The 20,235-nt window shown below is 40.7% G+C and overlaps 2 protein-coding genes across 2 annotated transcripts; both read left to right on the forward strand.

The window, feature by feature from the left end:
• Window positions 1–7,441: 7,441 nt before the first annotated feature.
• LOC110062269 (uncharacterized) lies at window positions 7,442–9,541 on the forward strand (the record flags this gene model as incomplete). The annotated part of the gene is made up of 1 exon (XM_020769145.2): window positions 7,442–9,541. A coding segment is annotated over one exon (750 nt), but the record flags the coding sequence as incomplete, so codon positions are not given.
• A 2,138-nt stretch (window positions 9,542–11,679) lies between these two features.
• LOC110062149 (E3 ubiquitin-protein ligase TRIM45-like) lies at window positions 11,680–17,050 on the forward strand. Its single transcript, XM_089287678.1, has 5 exons — window positions 11,680–12,121; window positions 12,918–13,406; window positions 14,044–14,302; window positions 15,192–15,946; window positions 16,584–17,050. Exons 1-5 carry the CDS (start codon window positions 11,680–11,682, stop codon window positions 16,898–16,900), a joined length of 2,262 nt encoding a protein of 753 aa, XP_089143804.1. The 3' UTR covers window positions 16,901–17,050.
• Window positions 17,051–20,235: the final 3,185 nt, after the last annotated feature.

The raw sequence follows: 20,235 nt of genomic DNA on the forward strand, positions 1-20,235 counted from the left end.
TATCTTAAAATTTCATCTTTACCATTTTACCTCGGCGTCATTATCGAATTCACTAATTAAGGACGTTGGCGCGAAAATTTTCCAGTCGATAATTTTTTTATAATTTTTACTGCAGTCAGATAATGAGTTACTTGTGTCAGAAATGCAAAAGAAAATTGGGGGTCACCGACTTCCTTTCAGAGATAAAGCGCGTGGAAAACTACCCTGATTTTGAAAAATTAGCGCACGTAATTCAGCGTGGTCTACACTGGTTTATAGCTAAAACTATCGAAGGTGAGTCAACGGAGGCAAGCGATCTTTGTCATATTTTGTAGAAGTGGGTCTGTTGCATGAATAATTTCAAATTTTACCAACGTTTTCACAAAACTTAACCCTTCAAGAGACATTTGAAACCGTCGCACAGATAAACGAAGAGCTAAAAAGAACGGAATTCAATGGTGCATTTTGCAAAAATTCAAACTTCTAGTCGATAGATTTTCTTCATCATTTCCCTAAACGTAGAAAATCGGTAGAGAAAATGATCCATCAAAAGAAAAATAGGGGTCACCATACGTCCAAGATCGTTAAATCCAGGCAAAACTATAGCAATGGCCATCTGCCCTATAATTGTTCATCTTATTACTTAGCGCGCGCTCTCATGCATGACATGGCGTGTGAATTTGCGTGCGCAGTATGGATGCGTCCTAACTGAGTGACTTCCGCCAACGCGCGAAAGTGAAAGGTGCACTGTTCTAACTTGTAATCAATGCTGGGCGAGACTTTAGACTACAAGTCCTGAGGAATTCCTACCAATTATATGGGACCGAATAGCGCTTGTAAGCTAGTAAACGGTGCGTAGTACGCGACTATTCTCTGTTGTTCCGTATGTCATAATAATATGGATGGGGTTAGTGTATTTCTTAGAAACTCCATTCCAAGTTCTCGAACGAAATTTAACTGATATAACACAAGCAGGTGCTAAAGCTGGCGCAAACGCAAGCAAAGTTGCAGGTAGAGTGATAATTGTCGTCAGTGCTGTGTTCCTGGCGTGGGATATCTATGATCTCTACTTCACGATCAGAGGTTTACTCAACGAAAAAGGCTCGGATGCAGCAAAGGCTTTGAGAGCAAAGGCAGACGAACTTGACAAAATATGCTCCTGTTATTAAAAGAAAAGTTCCTTCATTGATTACTCAGGAAAACTGCTGTACACCTTCACGCTTGACTCGGACTATAATGGATGTAAACTAAAACTTAACGTGAGAAATAGAGTGATATATTAGTCCCTAAACGTGTTTAGAGTATAGAATCCAGTTCAGGTTTTAACCAATATAATTGAATTTATATTAACAATGTCCGAGGTTTCTATAATCATTTAGACGCACCGTTACTTTCCACGATTTTTAAGAGTTATAGAATCAATGTTAACTGCTGTTATCAGTTGTGTGTACCAAAAAGTTGGTTTAGTTGGTAAAGAAATAACGATTTGTCAGGTTTTGCTAAAGGAGTTTCCTAGGCTTCGTGTTGTAGAAGATTTACAAGGTCAGTTTTTTTGTTTTCGAAAACCAGGGGTAGTATTTCTCTTTTATCATATGAGAATAGCTGTTGTACATATACGTCTGTAAATTAGAAAAAGTTTGGCAAGGGATTCTGTTAGGTTTCTTATCAATACTTGAAGAAGAATAATTTAAGAGTGAATAATAAAGTGTATTATCGTTTGTCTCACGATGTAGTCACTTGAGATGTAGATCGATTTTGAAAGCGATCTACATCTCAAGTGACTACATCGTGAGACAAACGATAATACACTTTATTATTGCATCCACCACGATGAATAACAACAACCTTTTCTTCGACAATTTAAGAGTGCTTTTTAAATAGAACTGCAAGAGTTAAGAATACATTTAAAAAGAGAATTGTAGCGAGATGTGGCGATTGCTGAGTTAAGTTGATAAATGATGCTTTGATATATCGTGTGCACCAATATAAGTTTTGCTTGTCAGGCGCTCCGTCCACACTTCGCCTGAGAAATTAAAAAACGCAACAGTCACTGGTCATTTTGGATTTGTGTTTGAGGAAAACGCCGTCAGGGAAATCACATGGTTATCGTGACGCCATCGTTCTCGAAAAGCTGGGCTTTCAAAATCGATCGTTTCCTTCCGCAAGAAAACGAAAAGCCGTCGTTCGCAAATTCCTCCGGTTTGAAGAGCGTTTTCGAAAAGCCTCGTTTTCTGACGGATTAAAAAGCTGGGTTTTCAAATTTCTCCGGTTCATGTGTGGATACTGCTTCAAAGAATGATCAGATACACAGTCACGTGGCATGTGGCACGTAGCACGTGCCTTAGTCACGTGTCGCACTATTATTTCTTATTTTTTATTAGTTGTAAGGGGACTCGATTATTTTCCCACTGCCGAGAAAAAGAAACACTTGTTGGGATACCGACTAAAATCAGTCGTCGAACATCGTGGGTACATTTTCAATGTGTAGAACAGTGTTATGTTGCAAGGCACGTGAAAGAATTAGTCTTTCTTATTGAACAAATCAGTTGATGTTAAAACGATTGCACGAGGCTAGGAGTCTAAACTCCCACTTTTGGGGGCTACCTTTAATCCGAACCCCCCTCCCATTCATCCCCAACCGCCCCCTGAGCGGAGTAAATACTTCGTATTGATAGTGAACAACAAGCAGAGTATCGCGTATGTCTATTATATTAACAGTCAGCATGAATGCAGATGTAGTATGATATACCGCATTTATTCGATTAGGCGCCTACCTCGAATAAACCCCCCACTAGGTGGGAAAAGTCAACAAGCGCCCAGCCTCAAATGAGCGCCGACGCGCCCAACCACCTCCCAGCTCCCGGAAAAACGCACAAGAGGAGAACTGATTATTGAAATTGACTAACCACTACTAAGAGACTTTCACGAAAACCGAGCTTTCTTGGTATTTTATAGAAAGTTTCCAATTCTAATGAACAGTTAAAATTCTGCTTTGGTACATCTTCAGATACAGTGACAACGGAAGTACCTGAGGGAGTGAAAAAGAGCGAGAAGGCTTTTTACCTTCTCAAGGAAAGCAAGAATATTTACAGTTCCTTTAGATTTCGTTCATTGACGAGCAGAACGCCGGTCTGCAGCAGTTTTCAACATATGCATTGTCAGTTCAATGAACCAGAAAATGATGCGTTCGAGATCCGTTTACCTCTGATTGCTTCCGAGAATTGTGAATAGAATTTCATTTTCATTGTGCTTGGGCAGATCAGAAGAAGCAGTCTCGAAGATTTCATTCACATTTCACTCACATTTCATTCGCGCAACTGCCAAACTGCATCTGAAATTAAAATCATAACATAACTAAAGCAAAGCGCGCGCTCTGATTGGTTAATTCAGCGTCTACTATTTGCCCATGGGTGTACGCCGCTGACGTGCGTGCTAATGTTTACAAAGCAAATCTTTTGACAGACATTGTTTCCAAAGTAATGGCCGACGTTCTTCTGCCAGAAATGCGAAACTGTCTTCACAGTTGTCTGAAGATGAAACTTAATCGAGTTACTGGTGTGCAGTCGGTTGTCATGAATGAATTTTCGCGCGCTTGTTTTCTCTTGTCATGTAAGACTACACGAACATTTTTTTGTGATGTAGTTCAATAAAAGGACTTCTGTTGTTCCAATGTCTCAATGTTATGTTATAAAACAAATGGTAAACGCCATAGCGTGCACTATTGAGTTATGGATGCACTTGGGAGGTTTGCTAAGCACTCAAGAAGCTAGAGTCGCATGAGGCGATAGCCAAGTGCGACTCTTACGCTTCTTTCATGCTTAGCAACCTCCCGCGTGAATCCATAACTCAATAGTACACGCTATGGCGTTTACCATTTGTTAAATAAAGGAAACCGTTTTTAAAAAACAGAATTAACAACAAGAACCTTGTTTAACGTTACAAAAAAATGCATTGATCTTTGCAGTGATTGTTGACATGGGAAAAGTCCCTTCTACAAATAAAGTAGTGTGTAACGATGTGTACTGATCAGTATCTCTTTGCCGCAAGGGTAAACAGGATGACTCTGCACTGCTAATTTTGAGTACAGCAGTTTTAGTCCAAAGGTTTGCTCATTAAATTTTCATTTACTACCTTCGACTGTGAATACACCCTAATGCCTTTTTTTTGCGAGTCGAAGTCACTTGTCGGGATGAGCGAAGCGTCTGTGAACGTTTGGAATGTGTTATTGCTAAAGAAAACGAATTAGAAAGCTGTCAGTTTATAGACCAGTAGCAAGCCGAAATGATTGATGGGCTGCTTGAGGCGAATCCTGCAATGAAGCCGCCGAAGCATCGAGAAGAAAACCTTGAAACTGCCAATCGGCAGGACGAAAACGACTTTCTGGGATTATATCTTTAAAAAGAGCAACATTTTTTGAGAGCAATGAGCCACACAGAAGAAATTCGCATCAAAGTTTTGGCAAATTGCAGAGCCTCAAATCTACGCGAAATTTAACCGCAGAACTATGCAGACTTCAGATGACCTCTAAGCATTAGCTGCACGAACCGAATGGGCCAAGTTACGTAACGTTAAATAACACAGCGTAGCGCCAACTTCTTATAATAAGGTTTTTCTCAGTTATAAATGATCAATCATTTCAATCATTTTCAGACCGCGCAATACGCAAACTGTAAGTTAACACGAAAACCGGTTTTGAAACAACAGATATTGCGAAGAAAACCTTGATTAACTTATACAAAAAGCAGTGTGTTGTTCAGACAAGGGAAAACTCCCGTCTACCTAAACAATGGGCTTCTTGTAAACACTGCACTGCAAGGGATTTGTCCCAGGGAAAAGTCCCTTCACCTGATTGGTTCACCGAGGAGGATATAATTCTGATTGCATCATCATGTACACCGATCAGTCGATCTCTTTGCGGCAGGGGTACAAAGGAAGACGCCACACACTGAGTTTGAGTAGAGAGATTCACCTAAGCCTCTAATCTTAGGTTTGTGCAACTTTCGTTTAGTAATTTCGAGTGTGAATGGATTTGATCGCAATCCATTTTATTGCATGAGGTAAACTGCATCTTGTTTGAAGCCCCAAACACCGCTTCATCTCAAAGCACTTTCACATTCGTCACGTCACGAACCTACATGTAGGAAGTTATCTGCTGTATATTCAATAGCTGAGATTTCGGTTAATGCCGATAATTCAAAAATCCGCAAGAGTAAAGATTTCAGCGAGTAAAGATTTCAGCGTTATCCCTCATTGAGCTAGATTGAACACCGACTTCATTCGATTTTTGCAGCGCACCAAGTTATAAAGACTGAACTGAACCGCATGTTAATTTCAATAGAGTTCTCTCTTGATCCCTTGTGATGTATCGTCTGACTTTTGTTGCACTTTAGCACATTTTGCGCGCGAATTTACATACCAAATACTTTTTGCAGTCTCTTGAGCCAATTTTTGTGGGCTCTGTATTATCCTACTGGTTTAATAAACCGTATAGTAAAACAATTTTTCCTATCAGTGTCGATGTTGATTCACAGCTTGGTATAAATATCACAATAATTGTAATAATGATAATTCCAAGTTTCCTTGCCTAGAGTAATCTCAAGGATAAATTTCAGCGTCATCCATCATTACGTGCAGGTAGAGCAAACATTGGACTACAAATCGCTTCATCTGCTTCCTAAATATTCGGCCTCTACTTCCACTTTTATTATGCGTACACAGAAGAAGCAGCCCTCGACGACCAGCAAAGCAGATCAGAGGCAATTGAAGTTTTCGCAGATCTCGTTTATGAACGATCTTGACCAGTATTTCACTCCTGTTCAGTTTAATCAGGAAAATCACAAATGGATTCTAGGAACTGATGCATTCGAGATGCATTTACCGGTGACTATTTCTGGGAATTGCTGAAAAATAAATAATGAACTCCCGTTAGTCAGCGCGATCAGTTACCAACAATTATTTCAATCACTTTTTATTCGCGTAATTTTCAAACTAAAACTGAACTAAGAAAGGGGAACTGAAACAACAGAACTAACATCAAAAACCTTGATTAACCTTTATAATAAACAACATTGAGACCTTTGCAGTGAAAGTTGGCATAGGAAAAGTCCCTCCTGTAAAAATAAAGTAAAATATACCAATCGCAAAAGAGCCTTATTGCTAGGGAAAGTCGCTTCGCCTGCAGGGATCGATCTGATTGGTTCACCAGGTAAAATTTATTCTGATTGCAACACTGATCAGTATCTCTTTGCTGGAGGGATATACAGACACAGCACCTGATCTAAGGATAGCCGTTTCGTCCAAAGTTTTGTTTGATTACGATCGAGTTTTATCACTATCAATTAAGTTATCAAATGTAAAATTAGAGGCTTAGGTGAATCTCGGGTGCAGGATTCAGTTGACATTCGCCCTAAGAACTGATCCCAAATCCCTTTCACTTTCGGCATGGGTGGTAGGAAGCTACTGAGATTTTGGATAATGCCGATAAATTCTAAATTTCAAAAGTACAAACAAAGTTTCTTCGGCAAGTTGTTCAGATTTCATCTGTGAACGTTTTGCACCAGTTCTCAACAATGTTCAGTTAACAAAATTACTCTGGATCGACGTTCTAGTATCACAACTTGAATCTTTGATTCTCTAAATCGCTGATGTATCGCAGGGTTATAGCGCTGTTTAGATGGATTATTGCTCCTTCCTCATGCGGCATCTCGTCGAATTCATGAAAAAAAAAAAAAAAAAAAAAAAAACCACAAACACGTAATGATGTTCTTCGCACAATAACACTGGTCTAACACTACGATGTTGAGGTAAACCACAACTATTTTTTTCGCGCAATTTTCCGTACTTTTGTGATTCAGTCCCCAAATTTAGATACGCTGTAATGTGAGTCTTCCTTGCGTCGTGATCTATATGAAAATAATTTTCCATGTGTGGAACTGAATAAGGTTTAAGACAATCATAAAATTATTTGCATCGCTTGGTATTTTGCTTGTTTTAATTTTGTGTCCTAAAACTTCGACCCAGAACAGTTTTGTCTACCGTACTATGATCTTTCATATAATCAGTTGAAACTTCTGTAGTGTCAACCCATTTAGGTCTGTCAGTCATCAATAGTCGGCACTTCCAGTCAATCAATTTTTTGTTCGCCTGATTTTCAAACAGGAGTTGACATTCGCAAGAAAAACCTTTTAAAAACTACAGTTCTAAAACCAAAAACCTTGATTAAATTGTAAAAAACCTGCATTGATTTCTGCAGCACACAAGAGTACAGTGTTCACGTTTTGACTTTGAAATGCCTCTTCTCGTTGGATGTTTTAAAAACACGTGGTGGTTGGTCATGTTACATCTTGTTTGTATCCTCATTTTTGCAGAGAGGACGCTTAAGAATGGAACACCCTGAGAACATCACGGAAATTGTGAATGACATAGCGGTGATTGCTGACGATCTATCTGAGGATGAAACTGAACAACAGACGATGGGATATCTACACCAGCTTCAAAGGATGACAAAGGATCCTATTACTCTGGGGAAACAAACAGCAGTTGGAGATTCCGTCAAACGGCTGATACACCTGATTTCTTGTGGATAAATTGCAAGAAAGCACATATTGCAGGAACGTCTGCTGGAATACTGGGAGGGGCTCTAACAATTGGTGGAGGAATTGCAACAGTGATGTCAGCAGGAGCCGCCACGCCACTGTTGCTAATTGGGCTTGGTTTTGGATTTGCTGGTGCCGGCACAAATATAGCCCTAAGCTTCATAGAGGCGGCTGTGAACTCAAACGAAATCAAGAAAGCGGAAAAGGAATGGAAGGAAACTTTAGATCGCCTAAGGAACATGGAAAGAAGCCTACAGGAATGGATGAAAAAGTCAGGGAAGCTCTCGCTCAAAATACGTCACCTTGTACGAAGACTTACTTCCAACGGTGTGGCATCATTCTGCGCTAAGGCAGGAGTACAACTGGCTGATGAAGTACTAGGAGCGACGGCTAAAGCAAGCGCACAAGCTGTAGATGATGTAGCAGGAGCAGGTACTAAAGCAGGAGCCAAAGCTCTAGGTAAAGTGATTATTGGTGTCAGTGCTGTTTTCCTGGTGGTGGATGTCATAGATCTGGGCTTCACGATCAATGATTTAGTTGAGAAAAAGGGCTCGGATGCGGCGACGTTTTTGAGAGCAAAGGCAGACCAACTCGACCAAATATGTGCTGTATGCTAAATGGAAAGATACATGTATTTCATCGCATACTCAGGAACACTGCTGAAAACCTTCATACTTGACTTCTAGTTTGACTCTTTACGGATGTCAGTTAAACGTTAGCGTGTGAACTTACTTTCCACAGTTTTTAAGGCTTAGAGTCAATTAAAAGTCCGCTTATAGATGATATATTTTAAACATTTGCCAAATGTGTGTACCAATGAGTTGGCTTAGTGGGTGAAAGAATAACGGGTCGTTATTGCTTAAAGTGTTTGCTAGCGTCTAGTTTTGGTAGGTTTACAAGACTATAGGGGAATCCTTGTTTACAATATTTGCCTCATAAGTAATTCAGTTTCTGATGGAGCTGCAAATAAATCAGTTCTGAATATTGAAAGGTCATAGTACGATTAACTCCGCCAATGAGCATGAGCCTGAAGTATTGAATACTTTTTGTGCAACACGAGTTTAAAAACCCAAAATTTTACAAAGAGTGTATGAGCTCATTAGGGTTTTTGCAACTCAGAAATTTTGTAGTTTTTGATAGACAATAGCTCCTTGAATATTACACCCAAAGAAATAAAATTTTCACCATGTATTATGTTTTACTAGCTCTTTAGCTGCCTGGAGTCAATTGATATCTAACTTGTTTCATTCTGTATACAAAGTCGTATGCAAATGCGCAAAAATGTAAACAATGACGTCAGATGAATCCCCTATAGTTATTCCTTTTCATAATCATTAAGAATGCTTCTTTCGCACAGATATGAATTATAATTAAGATGAGCAGGCCAAGGAATTTCGTTTTATTTTTTCTTAATACTTAAGAATAATTTTAAGAATACCTTTTTTTTAATAGAGAGTACTTTTTTAATAGAGAGTACTTATGTAACGATTGCTCAGTTTAGTTGATAAATGAAGCTTTGATATTATCTGTATATTTGTTGAACATTAGTTTTGTGTGTCAGAGAATGGTTCACAGTCACGTGCCGTATCTATTACCGGAGTGTTTTTTTCTGTGTAAGCCAATATTATATTGCAAGGCATGTAAAAAGCAGGCTAGATTTTCTTAATTGACAAATCAATTCATGTTGAAATATTAGACTTGTGTTAGTTGTGCAGTGAAAGAAATATATAGTCTCAGGAGCCGCAGGTATCTTTTGGTAACGATGCCTTATATCTGAAGAGTGAATGAAACTGTGTTTGCTTGTATTAATTGAAAGGTGAAATATTCAGTATACATATAAGAAAAATAACTCCGGATTAAGGCTTCATTTTGAAGTTGTTTTCTGGTCTCATTGCTCATGAGATTTCAGTTGCTGTAATAGTAGATGTACTTAGGTGATTATGCATTAAATGATTTGATAACTGAAACTCTGGGTTTTATTTCGTGACTGAGGATCAGATGGGGGATTAAGGCTTGCCACTATAACTGAGTAGTAATAACATTTTAGCGCTTAGCAAGGCAAAAGGGTATCAGAGGAAAGGTTTCAGAGAAGCACGATTTAAATATCGTGATTAGCAAGTCCGTGGATCGAGCCTATAGGGGTATAAGGGCCCGCATTAACTCTGCACCTCCATCCCCACCGCCTCCCTCCCCCTCCCTACCCGAGGCATCAGGATCCCCTAATGGCTCCATCCCTTCAACACGACTTTGTCGATATAGGAGTAAATATTTCGAATTCATATTGGTAGCGAACACGAAAAGCAGAGCAACGCGCATAATTCTATTTACTCTTGTGTAGCATGTAGATCTGACATGAAATAATTGTTGTAATCACTGTTTTCTCTTGAAAGAACGAACATGGTGGATCCGATTTTTCGCTTATTTTGAGTCCAGTAGTCAGCTTTCTTTCTTACGAATATCATGAGACCAATCTCTTTTGCATATGAATAATGAATCAATCGCTCCAACTGGCGTGAACTTAGCCACCACTCGTCATTCGTTACTCGTCACTGACCACACCCAAGGCTGGAACACATTTGGCCTCCTCCCTGGCTCGACTTTGAGCACATATCTTTTCCTTAAGTTATTTGTAGTTATTTTAATTTTCTTTGCATATGTTATTAAGTGTCCAGAGTAAATAAAGCATTATTGTTGCTGTTCAGTTAGTTGGGTTCTACGCGAAAAACGGCGACCGAAACTGGGAGAGGGATTTTTTTTTTCTTACTGCACGCACCCCATCAGAGGATCCCCTCCGCATTCTCCTTTTCCTGGTGGTTCAGGCTGTCATACGTAAATGCAACACATAGCTTCAGCTCATCTTTGCTCTTTATTATCAATGTAAAATTAATGTTACACCTTGGTGGCCTCATGGTTAGTGCGCTCGTCTCCGGATCGAGCGGTCCGAGTTCGAGCCCTGGCCGGGGACATTGTGTTGTGTTCTTGGGCAAGACAATTTACTCTCACAGTGCCTCTCTCCACCCAGGTGTATAAATGAGTACCGGCGAACTTAATGCTGGGGGTAACCCTGCGATGGACTAGCATCCCATCCAGGGGGGAGTAGAAATACTCCTAGTCGCTTCATGCTACAGAAACCGGGATAAGCTCCGGCCTGATGGGCCACTTAGCTCGCATGCAGACTTTACCTTTACCTTGGTCAGATGCTGCCATATGACCTCATAACCGTATTACCTTAACCTCATGCCAGCCAATAAACTGAAACGGTACATCGTCCAATCTTGAAAATATCAAGATTACCAAAAAAAAAAACGTCATCCATATTTTCCGCAGTTTTATGCCAAAAATATACTTTTAAACAGTTATAACAAAGTTAGTTCAGAACTTAAATTCTTCTTTTTCAATTCTGTTTCAATACAACCGGTCGAATCTGCAAATATCGGTATTCAGTTTAAAGCGCAAAAGGCTTTATACTTTGGAAATAATGCTAAGAAGAAAATATCTTTTCCAACATCCGTTTGCACCTAAAAGTGAAAACAAAGCCGGCGCCCAAAATTTGGCGTTTATTGTGCGGCTTTTTTTCTTTTTTAAGAAAAGCCCTCCAAATCCCATGGGCGACAACATAACATTGATAACAAAAGCAGTTTCCATTGTTGTTAGTCAGTTTGGTGACTAAATTATTCTATTTGAATGTTTAAGTTATTGATCATTGTTGTTTTCACGTCCTTAAAACGGCACGTACACGCCGGAATTTCTAGTTCGCTTCGCTGGGGCTGTCGATGAAGATTCGACGTCTGGTAACACTTTCGAAAAACGGAGTCCCGAGCAGAGTCATCGATTGAGTTGCAAAGCGCGCTAATTGCGCAGTAGTTGGAGCACATTGTGATTTCAGCAGTTATCAGAAAGATTATTTCAGTTTGCTTGCGGATCAAGATATTAAGCTGTGTTTGTTTACAGTTGACAACGAATTGGAGCTTGATTGTCTTGCAAACTTTTAAGAAATCGTCTTGTTTGGAAGAAGGCGTTGAAGCCCCGGAGTTAATTGTAAGAGAACCTGTTTTCGTATAAAGATCGATATAGTTATTCAGCGATACAGTTTAAATCCAAGACGATGAGCGAAGATAAAGAAGCAAGCACGATGGATGTTGTTTCCAACATCAAGACGAACCTAACTTGCCAAGCCTGCGTCAACTTATACGTGGATCCGAGAATTCTTCCTTGTCTACACACGTTCTGTTGTCAGTGTATCGAAACACTTCTGCGAAACCGACCGCTTAAGGACAAGGTACTCATGTGTCCCACATGTCAACTAGATACCGGTCTGGAAAACCGCAAGGCTGTGAGAAATCTTCCTGCCAATTCTCTGCTCGTCTCGCTGCTCGATCTGTTGTTGATTCAAGAAGGGGAGACTGTCGAGTGTGATATTTGTGACAACAGCGAGGAATCGTCAGCTCGTGTTAGATGTAGAGAATGTTCGTTTTACCTGTGTGAGCTTCACGAAGAAGCTCATAAGAAGGCCAGGGACACAAAACAGCACGTTGTTCTTTCCTTGGGTAAGCTACTAAAATATAGCAATATAACTGTATAGTGGTACTTGTTTCGTCCTTGTTTCGTGTTGGAATTAAAATAATTTCGGTGCGCGCATTGGTTGTGGAGGTTATTTTTTTTTTGCTCTCCCTTAAAGCGTACATTTGCCGTCACCGATTTATGTTTCTCCTATTACGGCATCTGCTAGTTTACATATCTCTTGCATGTACACTCCACATAGAAACGTGCGTGGCCGATCGTTTCTACAGGCTAGTAATTGTATGCCTTGTGGACTCCTGTGAACATTATTATGCCTTTTTTCTTGTATAGACACATGTATATATATTAACGATTAGAACAGCGTCCCCAATTAGCCATCTGGCTAAATACCTCCGACACTTAAATAAAGTTGATAAAGATGATGATGATGATGATGATGATGATGATGTTGACGATGATGAAGTTAAGGCGCGGTGACCTCATCGCGGTTAGTGCGCTTCTCTACGGATCGAGCGGTCCGTGTTCGAGCCCTGGCCGCCGGGGCATTGTGTTCTGTTCTTGGACAAGACACTTTTCTCTCACATTGCCTCTCTCCACCCATGCAGATGTATAAATGAGTACCGTCAAATTTAATGCTGGGGGTGACCCTGTGATGTACTAGCATCCAGCCAGGGGGGAGTAGAAATACTTCTAGTCGCTTCATAACGGGAGAAAGCATCGGCCTGATGGGCCACTCGGCTCGTATGCAGACTTTACATTTTTCTTGTACAAACATAAGACACCATTTAATGAAACTACTCGTGTTGATGTTTTGTTTTACAGAGCATTTGAAAACCATGTCCCTGAAAGAACTGAATCGCCCGACCTTTTGCGAAACACATACTGACGAAAGATTAGCGCTGTTTTGCGATACATGCAACGTGACCATCTGTCGGAATTGTGCGCTGACAGATCACAGAAAACACAACACACAGTTTATAGAAGACGCGTATTCCAAATTGCGTCCAAGATTGTCGCAAGTGTTGGAACAAACAAGGAACATTTGCGTCAAAGTGGAAAACGCCATTCCTGTGCTAGACTGGATGCAGGCCAAGGTAAACTTGAAAGCTGATGGCGTCCTGCGTGATATCGAAGATAGCATCAATAGCAAGATTAAGGCTTTGCAACAAAGGAAAAGCGAGCTTCGAGCCGCGGTGGAGCTGGTACGAGTGAGCAGAAAGACCGCTCTGGAAATACAGAGGAAACGACTGGAGGCCTCCCGGGATACCTTGCAAGTATCGTGTCGCTTTGTCAAAAGGGTGCTCGAAGAAGGTAATTACAATAGTTTGTGTAAATGGCAGCGCTGTCGTTTTCAACGTAAAATAGTTATTGCCCGTGAATTGAAGGGTGAAGCCACAAGAGCAATGGTGTGGAGGGGTTCTTCCCACTTCTTTGGCAACTTTATCTCTTGTCTCAGTCCTATCCTGTTTTATCTCAACTATTTTTCTACGATGTAAGAGGAAACCCTCAGTTCCGCAAGCTGAAATACGTGGCAGAGACATAAACGACTCAGACTGGAAACGAAAATTCCATTTTGATGACGTAGCTCTACGGAGATTTAGAGTTTCTGATTGGTTGTGAATTACGCGCTAAAATTCACATATCTCATCACTTTGGAATTTTCGGGTCCAGTCTCACACGTCTCTTGAGCGTATGTCTGTCCACTCAGTTAACATGAGTTAATTCTAGATTAAGCCATGATTAAGTTTACCATGTTCTTCTCTTTTATCAGTTCTGGGAGTAATATCATTATCAGTTCTGAGAATTGATGGTTCTGCTAAGCAGTACAGCAATAGATGTTGCCGATATCGGTAAGAGAGGATTTAGCGGGATAAACGCACTGAGAAGAGCTGTCGAATGAGAATGAGACCAGACCTCTGTTTCTCTTATCCGTATTTTCTCCGTATAGGTGACCCAGTATACCTGCTGTCAGCCAAAGATCTTCTTTCCGAGAGACTACAGACACTAGCCATTGAGCACTATGAATTGCAGCCCCGTGAAGATCATGCCATCAGTTTCTGTGCTAATAACGACGCGCTACAAAGCCTCATTGACTCATTCGGTTCAGTGGACGCGTCTTACGCTTGCTACGCGACCTCCACAGCCGAAGGACATGGCTTACAGGAGGCAAACGTCAACCAACCAGCTTATTTCACAGTTGTTACCAGGTTTGTTGCTAACACCACGACTGAAATTTAAAAAAAAGTTAAAAACGTAATTTGATTACTTAAAAGTAATTTGAACATATACATGTAATAATGAATGTAATTAAGCAAACATGTTGATTTTTTCTCTTTCCCGCCTTGCAACTGGGTTCATTTCAAGTCGTTTGTAAACCTGAGTACCTGGAGTCTGATTACCGTAACATACAAAACTCCAGCGTACACTGCTACCCTGAGTGATATTGTCTTGGCATAATTCATAGATTCGAATTCTGTTTGAATGTTTAGGCTTTCATGACAACGTAGGAGGAGGCGGGGAAAGGCACTATATGTGAATATACATTTGCCGCTCAGTTTGGTTTTTTTTTTTGCTTCCGTTCCTCGCCACTTCCTTAGTAGCCCAGGCAACTGGGAGCTCTTTTCGTTGTAAAATATCATGCGATATCTACCCTGCAAGAAAGAGAATCCCTTCTCTTTCGCCGGGAATCTCAGCGTCTCGCTGGGTTTACCATATCAAAACTATTTGTGTAGTTTTTAACGGTTCATCCCTCAGTCTCGGTCTTTAACTATCCCACACCACTCCCCCGCCCCCCCCCCCCCCCCCCCCATGTTCCGACCACTCAGACTTTGCAATTGTTTACAGCCATAAAAGTCAAAGGAGATTTTTCCTTTTGCTACGTTCCCCGGCCACTAGCCCCCGTGGTTATACGAGGCAGCCAGTACTTTATTTAATTTAATTTTTCTCTTTATTAAATGCGCCTTTTTGTAACAGCTAATAAAAATAAGGGTTGTGCGAAATTGCGTGTAATACTGAAGTTGTAGACTGATGTAATACTGTTGTATTACGAGTAAAATATAGCTCGTGATTAATTTTAGTTTCGACGCTACGTTTTAGGGACAGGAAAGGAAGACCCATTGGATGCGAAAGCTCCGACGTTCGTGTTCAGGTGGAAACCCCTGATGGCAGCATAAACGATGCTGAGGTGACCGCACAGAATGGCGGGAAACACAGCGTCAGCTACACTCCCTCCGTCCCAGGGCAGTACCTCATTCACGTCACTATTCGAAGTTGTATGATGAATGAAAGTCCGTTTGTTGTCACTGTTCCGTATGCGTCACGCGATTACGAAAAAGTAAACCATCCACAGTTGGTGATCGGGGGGCCTGGAGGAGAGCCTGGCCAACTGAAGGGAGCCAGAGGAGTAGCAGTGGACAAGGATAACAGAATCGTTGTTTGCGACCGCAACAATTTCCGCGTGCAAGTTTTTGACTCGTCCGGAGAGTTTCTTTTCACGTTTGGAATGAAAGGAACCGATAACGGCGAATTTCCAGGTGGTCCTTTGAACGTAGCTGTTAGCAACGAGGGAACGTTTTTCGTCACCGATTGGAGCGGAGGACTGGTGCAGGCGTTTGATAACAAAGGGGAGTTCTTAACGAGGTTGAAAATACCCGCTGAAGATGACGCGAAAGCTGGCAAGCTGAGTCACGTGGTCGTTGGTAATGAACTCGTGTACGTTGCCGATTCCCGAAACAGATATATTTACATGTTTAACAGTTTCGGAGGATACCTGTCACATTTCAAAGTTGGTTGCGTGGACGAGGACGATGGACTTCAGAGCAAACTCTATGGAATTGCAATAAACAGTAGAGGTAAGGAAGAGCTGAGAGAGAGAGAGAGAGAGAGAGAGAGAGAGAGAGAGAGAGAGAGAGAGAGAGAGAGAGAGAGAGAGAGAGAGAGAGGAAAAAAGAAAAAAAAAAAAAAAAAACAGATCAAGAATTACCTTACTAATACGTATCTCTTTAATTAATCACAGAGTATGCTGAAACTTCAAGCACAACTTTAGCTGCTTAAATTCACGCATGTAATGGGCTGTCTTGATGAACGTAAACTCCACTTTATAAAGAAATAGTCAGGAAGTAATCATTCTAACCCCTCTAGCCCCTCTAGCCCCCTACAATGCTACACATATCTATATATAAACATGGTTAAACTGGTCTACGATGAATAGGATAATTCTGATTGGCTCCCTGAGCGGTCCGAATTTTGCAAGGTATGTGGTGGGTGAGCGAAACTGGGATGAGGCGAGCGCGAGAGTGAAGGTGAGAGCGAGGGCGATCTGGCGAAGAACGCGGTGTTTTTCCACTCGTTCTTCGCGCCGCGCTACCCGAACGCCTGCAACAGGGACTTGGAACAGGCTTTTGGACTAGTTGCCGGGGATTAAGGTCGCTTCAAGCTCATCCTAGACCGCAGTACTAATATATTTCTGTGTTTATTTGCAATTTAAAGGTGAGGTTGTGGTGTGTCTCGCTAAAGACGGTGGTTTTCAAGTTCTTAGCAACGATGGGAAACCCTTGCGAAAAATCCCGCTTCCGTTCGCAAAATGTAACAAGGTTTTTGCTCCCGAAGCCATTGCTCTTGATTCCAATGACAATATTTTGATCGTTGACAGTATGAGGAATTGTCTGCTGGTCTTCTCGCCTGAAGATGGGCATCTTATTGCAGAATGCGCAAGAGATAGTCTTTGTAATCCGTACGGTGTTGCTGTGGATAGAACTGGAAGAATTATTATCTCGGATTCTTCAAATCAAATTAAGTTTTTTTAAATCGCGAGGCTACTGTTTCCATAGTAAACACACATCTCATAATGTCTTTTTGAGAGTTAAATTCTTCTTTATTTCATGTGCCAACAAGTAGGCAAAGCTGTAAGTAATGTATGGAGGAAAATAATAAAAAAAGAGTTGAAAAAGAAAAAACCTCCCACTAGCGTCAGTGACCCAAACTGTTATCCCACCAGCTTCGCCCACTGATTGGAGAGTCGGGGCACAGGATGGGCGGGGGGTGGGGCGGGGGGGGGGGGGACCATTCAAGTTTCGCAGAGCTGACTGGCTACTCAAGAAAACTAAAATTATTAACACCTGGTTCCATGTTTCTTTCTCCGTCATCTGTGACCTGGCTGAAAAGCTTGACTAGTTCGAGGAGAAAGTAATATTCGAGAACATGTTTTTTTCGACGTCTCCGCTAAATCGCCGTTACCGTTTACTCGTAACGCGACGGCGTTGTAGACCCAGTCCTAACCGGTCATAGCACAGTGCGCGTGGTCGTCGAAAGGCTCAGGGTGCGTTCCTTTGGGATCGATCTGGATCAGGATCAATGATTTGAAGATCACTCGGATCATGGTGCATCAAAGAAACCGATGAATCCACTCTGATAGGAGGTGGCTCGCTAATTTTTCTCAGCAAGGACTTTTCCCAACTTCAGATTGTGCAAGGTCTTTCTTGGATTTGGGCAACGTATTTCTTTTTCATTTTATACCTTTTATTCCAAAAAAGCAAAACAAATGAATTCTGGTGGAAACTAAGGTAGACACTCTGGACAAATACCTCATTGTAATTTCTACTTTGTGGAATCGCCAGTATTTCTGGCAAATCGCAACATTTTGGGGCTGCATTGATACTAATACACCTATATAGTACACCTTCAAAAAATCATCCTACGTTGTGCCGGTTTTAATTTGCTTTTGTATTCTTCATTGATACTAGAACCCCACAAGGTACCAGCCACCACATCTTGAAAAATCCTGGATCTGCCCTCACATGGCAGCTTAGACTTGTAAGCTTATTGATTTTAATGGTTGCAATGTCATGCCTCAGATGACAGCTTGTAATTGAGCTTATATTAATAATGACTCATCTTGGTAACTTTTATTGATACTGCTATAATAAAAGTTAATAGCAGATAGACCAAACATTAAATTAAGTTCCCTTCAATTCAGGCAGTATTTGAATACATTGCTCATAATCACAGAAAATATAATTACGAAGCCAATATTTATTAACCTGTGAACAGGCAACCTGACATTTTTGACTGTTTCAGGTTATTTTAGGCTGTCAGTTACCCTTATTTTAGTTTAATTATTATACTACTTAATGTAATTTAATTTATAAAAAAAAACAAGAGATAAATAAAGCTGTTGTTGTTGTTACTGGAAGGGTCTGACCACGCCTTGAACGAAGGGCTGAGAAAGAACTGGCCGGAGGGTGAAGTGGCTGACAGGGGAATGGTGTGGGGGCCGAAGGGGGGGGGGGGGTACTCTCTTTATATTGGCTACATAGGTATGTGCGGCCCCAAAGGGTATGGTTTTTCAGATGTTTTGGTCATAAATTGGGTATCGATTTTGGCCATTTTGGTCTTAAATAGGGTATGTTTTTTGTACTCTAGTCTTGAATTGGGTATGTTGTTTAGAAGAAGCTACTTTTTCATCATTATCGAAGACCATAAGCAAAAGTCCTTCAAAAATTATGTTTTGGGTATCATAAACCCTGTCATAAAAAGGGTATTGAATCTTTGGTCAGGTCATAAATAGGGTAGGGAAAATCGCAGATTTTGGTCATAAATAGGGTTAAGGGTTTTGGGAAGCAGGCTGCACACCCCCACAAATCTTCTTTGTTCCTGCTTTCTCTTCACCCCATCCTTGACTAGAGAGCCTGTTCACAGGCTAACATTTGGAAAAAAAATGAACTTAGTTTTGATTAACTGACAAACTCTAATTAGAACTGCAGAGGTGATGGCTTGCAAGCTGGAGGAACTAGGTAGTTCTATGTTAAAACCAGTCAAAAGATCAGCTCAACACTTTTAAAAATAGCTCTTGTTACATTTATCAGCGGCTTGACACACAAACGAGGCAAAAGGGTCAATTCTGCATTGTATCGACCCTTTCGCCTCGTTTGCATGCCTTTTAAAACAACAGAATATTTGACTGCAGACTCAACTGCAATAACAGCTATTTAAAAATTCATAACCAGTTCCAAGAAAAAGTCAGGTCCTTAGAAAATTATATAAAAATTACCAGACCAGGCTTTTTAGGCTTGATTCTTAGACATTATGAAACCTGTTATTAATATTGTGGGCGTGAGGCTGAGTGTTTCATGCTTTACTTAAGATTTGTTTTCTGTTATTCTGTTACTCACCCTGTGATTCCACCCAGGCAACATAACAACATTGCCAAGTACATACAGGAAGGGAAGGGTGAGATGTTGAGTATGATTTGGGGTAGGGCACGAGAGAGATGTGCTGGCTTAGATGGGAGGGGAGAGAGGTGATTTTAAATTGCAATCTTCAGAGGTTACCAATGTCTTACCCATCAAAGTGCGTAACACATGGGAGAGGAGGCAGAGAGTGGGATGGCTTTGGTAAGGGAAGGGCTATTGGACCTAGCATTTAAACATTATAACAAATATTGGAACTGTGATTTAGACTTTTCGTTGATGGCAACACTAACTTCCTTGGCTTAAATTTTCTCAGACCCTTAAAAAGGAATCCTGAATTAGTTTTAATCGAGTTATGACAGCTGTGCTAAATTATGTGAACTTTGAGTAATAACAAATGAGCAATTTCAATGAAATTCAAAAATGGTCAACAAATATTGTTAGGCACACGATGTCTGCTGGAGTGCAAAATTCTTCAAATCACTGAATGTAAAGGTGTGCATAAATTTCTTGAGTTTTTAGTCCAAAATCCATTATAAATTACATTCATCTGCAGGTGAAAATTATCAGTCCTTTTAGTATAAAGCCTTTATCTGTTGCAGACACAAAATACTAAAACAACTAAATTCTGAAAAAAGATGAAGTGAATTGCAAAGTTTTGTATTGAAATTGGAGGGCACAATAATCCATGTTCCAAGATTGGGCTTGAACAGGTTTAATGTATGCTTGCATTATTAGGATAATTCATTCAGAGGAAATCTGCCACACCTGTGTTAGTAGGGCTAATAATAGCTCTGACTTTGTAAGGAAGGCATGCAAGGATTGCCATAAAAAATGCTTCAAATTCCAGACTCTCTTATCTCAGAAAAGAATACCCGTCTAACTTCCTGTTTCACAGTGCACGTGGGTGTTAGAAACTGCAACAAATCGTTTTCTTTTGCTTTCCCAAAAGA

Source organism: Orbicella faveolata, unplaced genomic scaffold (genome assembly GCF_042242905.1).
Source record: "Orbicella faveolata isolate gen_17 unplaced genomic scaffold, um_ofav_v1 contig_14, whole genome shotgun sequence".
Classification (NCBI taxonomy): Eukaryota; Metazoa; Cnidaria; class Anthozoa; order Scleractinia; family Merulinidae; genus Orbicella; species Orbicella faveolata.